Here is a 6,081-nt window from a genome sequence, read left to right as displayed (position 1 = left end):
TTTGTGCTGTTTAACTGGAATGTCAGAATGGAACAGTTGGTTCATTTTGGTGGAACTACACAAAGGGAGATCTGTGTTCCAATCCTCATCATCCATATTGGCGCCATAACCTTCCTTTAGGTAAGAATGATATTTAATGCATGTGTTCATCTCTATTTTCCGACTGCCATGAGAAAATAATGTTGTTTTTTACTAATACACTTGTACTCCCTCACTGACAAAACCAATTCTGAATTAGAAGACCAATCATGTACTTGGTTTCACGAACTGGTGAGGAGAAAGAGAAACAGAGCATGAAGAGGAAGAAGAAGAAGAATAAACAGTGCCAAGGCGATCTTGCTGAAGCCAGAGGCCTCAGTCGAGGCCATTCAAGGGCTCCGACAACGACTACCTTACATGTGAGACGATCCTCCAGGGAGCCCATCCACTTCTGCTGTCTCACTTAATTAATTAGGAACACTTAAGTACCACTAATTTATTACTACCTAATTTTCCTGTTGGAGTTAAACAAATCTTTAGTAGGACCCTATGCTGAATCATGTGCGTGTGTATGTTTGTCTATGGAGGTGAATCATGTGGTGGAGCAGTGAGGGAATATCATTAGTGTCATGACATAATAGTGCTATTGTTTTGCATGTCAATTTATTGCCATTGGTTCAATGAGGCAATGTTTTGCGTATTGTCCATCATGAATTTGATGCTACTGGTTGAGTAATATGCTAATGTCTTCCTATCCTTTCGCACTAAGCTAATGAAGGTTTCACCTTGTTCCTACTTGTGCAAACAGGGATCATGTTGTGCCAATCATACATTAAATGGAACTACACAAGACAATACAATGAACTGTATCCCAGCCAGTGCTTTAACTCTGCTGGAAGTTCTTGATAATCTTTCGATATAATCTCAGCACTGGTAAACAAGAGTGATTTCAACCATACATTTGAAGTGCACAAAAATATATACTACTAGATCATCGATGGCGCGCGTTGCTGTGCCTGTCTATTTGCATAATAAAATGGTATAGTCTTGACAAATATAGAGGCACGAAACATATAACATATAACTTAAATTTGCATGAATTGAACAAAGTTTGAAGGAAATCCACATGATTGGAACTGCAGTATCTCAATATAACTGAATTCCGCCATTGCAAGATCAAATGTTTAGGACTAAATATCAAATAATATCCAAGCAAAAAAAGTACAAGTAATAGAGTATATGCAAAGAGGGATAAAAATTGGCTAAGAAACATGGTCTCTTCCTTATGATTTATAAATTCAATCTGAAGAACAAAACAGTGGTGTAAGTGTAAGATATAATATTATGTCATACTCCCATATGCAATTGTCACTACAGGAAACTGCTAGTTTGCCGTCTGTGGATAACAGACGGCAAAGACGTAAATCCAGACGGCAAAGAGTTTGCCGTCAGGAAGTAGACGGCAAAGTCAGACGGCAAAGAATAATCGGCAAAGAATTCTTTGCCGTCTACTATTTTTTTTGCTTGACGGCAAAGACTTTGCCGTCAGTCTATACCTTCTGCCGTCAGCGGGTAAAGCCAGACGGCAAAATATTGCAACAGACGGAACGGATGGACTGACGGACGGCGTCAAGTGTTTTGCCGTCTACCGGCCGTCCAGGCAGACGGCAAAGTCTATTAACTTTGCCGTCAACTATCGCGGCAGGCAGACGGGAAAAACTCATACTTTGCCGTCTGTCGTTCTTCGGCCAGTGGGCAAAATAGCTGGACTTTGCCGTCTGTCGATCGATCCCCAGTGGGCAAAGATGCATACTTTGCCGTCTGGTAGGGCTGTCCCAGACGGCAAATAGTCACCTCTTTGCCGTCAACCGTCCTATTGGCCAGACGGCAACATTCCAACAGAAGCATAGGCTAGCGACATGTGGCAGTTTTGCCATCTGTCCCTAGACGGCAAAGCTTTTTTTTTATAATCTCAAATTTTAATACACAATTAAACAGTTTAATACACAATATAGTAATTGCCTTGATCCATAACCAAAGATCCTCACAACACAGAACCATAACAGGACAGCATATAGTTCCATAGCAAATATAAGCAACAATGAACAAAGTTCCATAGCATATAGTCCCAGGACAAAGTTCCATAGCATACAAGATTGAATGGTGACTGTCACGTTTTGGCACAAGAACAAATAACGTGCTTGAAATCATCAATATGCCAAACAGACAAAAGAACCACCAACCATACTCGATCTCATACATTCGGAGAACCACCAAGGTTGTTGTCGCTTGGGCCTCGTGCATGTGAAGATCCATCAGTATTAGATCCATGGCCTGATTGATGAGGCATCGTCATAGCGGGCATACCATTCTGGGTACAATAAGCCTGCAAATTATGTTTGAGTGAAGATTAAGTACTGGTGGTAGAAGAGTTCATGTATGTCTTTGGCAATTAAGGAACTAACCGCAAACATTGCAAAGCATTGACTAGTTTGTGCCAACACCGCCTGCTGCACCGCCTGCTGCACCGCCTGCTGCACCGCTTGCTGCGTCCTCTCATCAGCCAGTCGCCTCTCCTCCGCCCTCTCCTCCGCCGCCACTCGCCTCAACTCCGCCAGTCGGGCCTGCAAAATATGGCATGGCAATCGCATCTTCAATCCAACAGTAAGTAAGAAACAAACATATATAGAAGGACTTGTATAGAATACCTCCATCTCAACCATAGTTGGAGTCGAGCGTTTACATGTAGAAGATTTTGAGATACCTAACCGAGCTTTGTATTCAGGGAGAGAGCTACTGGAGGAACTAGGGAACATGCCTCCTGCAATTGCTTCCTTGCCATGTTTCCTGCCTTCTCCAGAGATCATGACCAACGCGTGGTCAAGAGGCTCTGTTGTCACATCATACTCGGGCCCTTTCAACTCTTTTGCCATCCCTTTAAATTTCTCCATCCGATCGTAGGCGGTCTTGCTGGAGTACGCGGACGCTGTGTCATTCTCATCGTAAGGCATGACTGTTCTGTACGGTGCCTTATGGGCCAAAGCATACAAGACGAAAAGGTTGGGCAGTGGAGCATTATGGTGAGACGCCTGCAACCAAAGCAAACATGATTAAGATTTCATCACAAGGATTGGCAACATGTATGACAAGAAAAAGCTTATGAAGAACTCCATAAGATATACCCAACGTTCACCGAACTCCATAACGTTCAAGTTGCCTTGATGATGTGGTGGATCCAGCATTGCGGCTCGCCGATTTCTATAATCTTTGTTTTTCGCCCTGTACTCTTTGGAACACCAATAGTCCACGATCCGCTCCCAACACTCCCCCTTATCGACGCACCATCTCGGAGTAACCTAATTGATCAATTGCATCTCATATATGTCAAAAAGAAATTGAGTGCCAGCCTGTTGAGGAAATAACAAGCATGAATATGCTTTACCTCCATGTACTTGTCCTTCTCAAGACGGAGTCTCCTACCGGCTTTCTTATCAAGACTCTTATAGCCTTGAGTTGCCATATATTTGCGGACGGCTAAAGGGCGCGCCTCATGCATCAGATTATGCACAAGCTTCGGGCAATGTTTGTTGACAACTGCTCGTGCCTCCTCCAACTTTCCATCCTCGCATCTATAGAAATCCTGCAAATATAGAGAAAATTAGTTTGGTGCAGTAATTTTCAAACCTTTAAGTCTGAGGTTTCTTATAAAATCTAAATAAAGTAAAATCTGCTAGTAGTACGTGTACTGGTTATGGAAACTGAATTTGTTTGGTGCAGTGTAGTACGTGTACTGCTAACATATTAGCTATATGATCTAGTACATGTGAGGATGGATGTGATTTGTGCAGAATGCATCTGAAGGAAGATAGTGTCAACTGACGAAAAAACTACATGTCAAGCGATCAACATGTGGATTCAGGTTGCAGCGTCAGTGAGCTCCAAGCACTATGTACTCTGTACACAGCCATTCACCCAAGCACTCTGTACAGCCACAAATCGCAGAAATATTTTCAACCCAGCTTCAAGCGATCAACATATTTTCAACCCAGCTTTACTACACAAAAGTACTCTGTACAGCCACAAATCGCAGAAATTATATCCTGTGAAAAAAATTGTGCCCAGCCATTCACCCAAGCACTATGGCCCAGAGATGGGCTCCTTTAAACATTGTTGCTCAGAAATTTCATTCAATAAAGATGATCAGATGCACATATTTCTTTGAATTGACAGGTCCAAAAATCAGGTATATATATATGCACCCAGGTTCTAGAAATATACTCTAGATACAAATAACACAATTAAGAAATACAGTACGCACTAGTTTTCCAACATAGGGAGCTCCAGTACTAAATATGTACTCTTTCTAGGAATTCATATATTAATAACTAGAGGTCGAACCAAGATTTACAGCAAAGTATCCACGTCACAGATTTTTATTCAAGTTAGATATCTGCAGGTTAATCAGCAGAGCTCAAAGAATGCCTCATGTGGTATACACACACATTTATAAATAAACTAGGTTGTCCATCCGTCCATGGTGGGTGCCTCCTCGCCTTTGTGGCTACAGGAATATTAAATCTAAGTTTTCTAGATAGTTTCGCTACTGCAACATTATAGTCTGCTAGCATTCTGTTAAGAAAAATAAAGTAAAATCTAAATCTAAGTTTTCTAGATAGTTTTGCTACTGCAGTATTATAGTCTGCTAGCATTCTTTTAAGAAAAATAAAGTAAAATCTAAATCTAAGTTTTCTAGATAGTTTTGCTACTGCAGTATTATAGTCTGCTAGCATTCTGTTAAGAAAAATAAAGTAAAATCTAAATCTAAGTTTTCTCATGGGTGGAATATTTAATTCTCGAGTGCAGCATATATATCAACGGCTAGAAGTTTTGCTACTACAAGACGGTGGAGATGCAGTGTGTGAAGGAAACTTAATGATTACCCAAAGTTCAGCAAAGACCCGCTCGACTTTGTTGTGAAACTCGATGTTGTTGGCTACACCAAGATCCTCATAGGCTTTGTAGTGGTCCCAGGTACATGCTGGCTCCGGAACTTTGCCCTCCCCAGGCAAAGTAACCATGCCAGGGTAATGCTCCTTAATGAGGCTCCCAAGTACGCCGTTCATGTGTCGGTACTTTCCCCTGCTAGCTCCAGCTTTCTTCCAACCGCTACATAATGAGAAGCCAAATCTAAGCATGTTGCAAAAAACTGAGCATTTAATTTCCTATGAGCATTAATCAAAAGTTGAAATTTTGCCTTGCAGAACAACCATTAGCAAATAATCCATACATCCATCAGCAAATCATCCATACATCCATCAGCAAATCAGCATGGACAAGCACAAGGCTGCCTTATACTAAAAAAATTAGGCAGAAGAAAATGGAAAGGGATACATCCATCAGCCAATCATCCATACATCCATCTACGCATCCATCCTTGCATACATCTATAAATCCATCCACATATACTGCAATCCATACATCTAGCCATCTAAAAGAATATGAACAGAGATGGGAGCGGTGCTCACCGTGGGGTGGGGCAGAGGGGGAGGTGGTGCCCCGCTTCGGTGGTAACCAGCGGCGGCAGATGCGTAGGAGGGAGCCGGAGGCGGTGCTGCCCACGATAGCCGTGCCGCTAGGGCAGGGGAGGACGGCCCGGTGGCAGTCGCGCCATTGGAGGAGGACGGGTGGGGGGCGCAGTGGACAAGGGTCCCGACGGCGGCGCGGTGGAGGCGGGGACCAGCTGCGGCGGCGCGGTGGAGGTGGAGACGGGCGGCGGCGGCGCGGTGGAGCCGGGGACGGGCGGTGGCGGCGGCGCGGTCGAGCCGGGGACGGGCGGGATAACCTAGCGTGTGGTCGAGACAGAGCAATCGGGGAGATGCGGTCGGGTGGGGGATTTTCTTTTCTTAGTTTCCATTATTTTGCCGTCAGTGGGACCAAAAGGAGACGGCAAAGCAAGGCTCGGTGCCAGGTTTTTTTTCTATTAGTTCGCCGTCAGTAGGACAGCAGGCAGACGACAAAGCAACTAACTTTGCCGTCAGTGGATAACAAACACAGACGGCAAAACTGGGGCACCGTTACCTACCGTCAAACTAGACAAGTGTC

General features: G+C 43.7%; 1 protein-coding gene across 2 annotated transcripts; it reads right to left on the bottom strand.

Moving 5' to 3' along the window:
• Positions 1 to 2,052: 2,052 nt before the first annotated feature.
• On the bottom strand, positions 2,053 to 5,879 carry LOC123061815 (uncharacterized). Of its 2 annotated transcripts, none has more exons than XM_044485092.1 (7): positions 5,505 to 5,878; positions 4,920 to 5,145; positions 3,422 to 3,619; positions 3,162 to 3,335; positions 2,688 to 3,068; positions 2,445 to 2,603; positions 2,053 to 2,365 (listed from the first exon to the last, which is right to left on the bottom strand). In XM_044485092.1, exons 2-7 carry the CDS (start codon positions 5,100 to 5,102, stop codon positions 2,234 to 2,236), a joined length of 1,227 nt encoding a protein of 408 aa, XP_044341027.1. In that variant the 5' UTR covers positions 5,103 to 5,145; positions 5,505 to 5,878; the 3' UTR covers positions 2,053 to 2,233. The 2 variants fall into 2 exon arrangements, with proteins under 2 accessions (XP_044341027.1, XP_044341028.1); XM_044485093.1 differs by having other exon boundaries at positions 2,244 to 2,378; positions 5,505 to 5,879.
• Positions 5,880 to 6,081: the final 202 nt, after the last annotated feature.

This window comes from Triticum aestivum, chromosome 3A (assembly GCF_018294505.1).
Source record: "Triticum aestivum cultivar Chinese Spring chromosome 3A, IWGSC CS RefSeq v2.1, whole genome shotgun sequence".
Classification (NCBI taxonomy): Eukaryota; Viridiplantae; Streptophyta; class Magnoliopsida; order Poales; family Poaceae; genus Triticum; species Triticum aestivum.
Note: the sequence above shows the minus strand (reverse complement) of the source record. Positions and strands in the feature narration are given on the sequence as shown.

Excerpts from the sequence above, each read along its gene's own strand:
- LOC123061815 (XM_044485092.1), bottom strand. The coding sequence starts at position 5,102 with ATGAACGGCGTACTTGGGAGCCTCATTAAGGAGCATTACCCTGGCATG. Across the intron at positions 3,336-3,421 it reads AGAAGGACAAGTACATGGAG|GTTACTCCGAGATGGTGCGT; the intron begins GTAAAGCATATT and ends TTGATCAATTAG. Across the intron at positions 3,069-3,161 it reads TGGAGTTCGGTGAACGTTGG|GCGTCTCACCATAATGCTCC; the intron begins GTATATCTTATG and ends CTTTGGTTGCAG.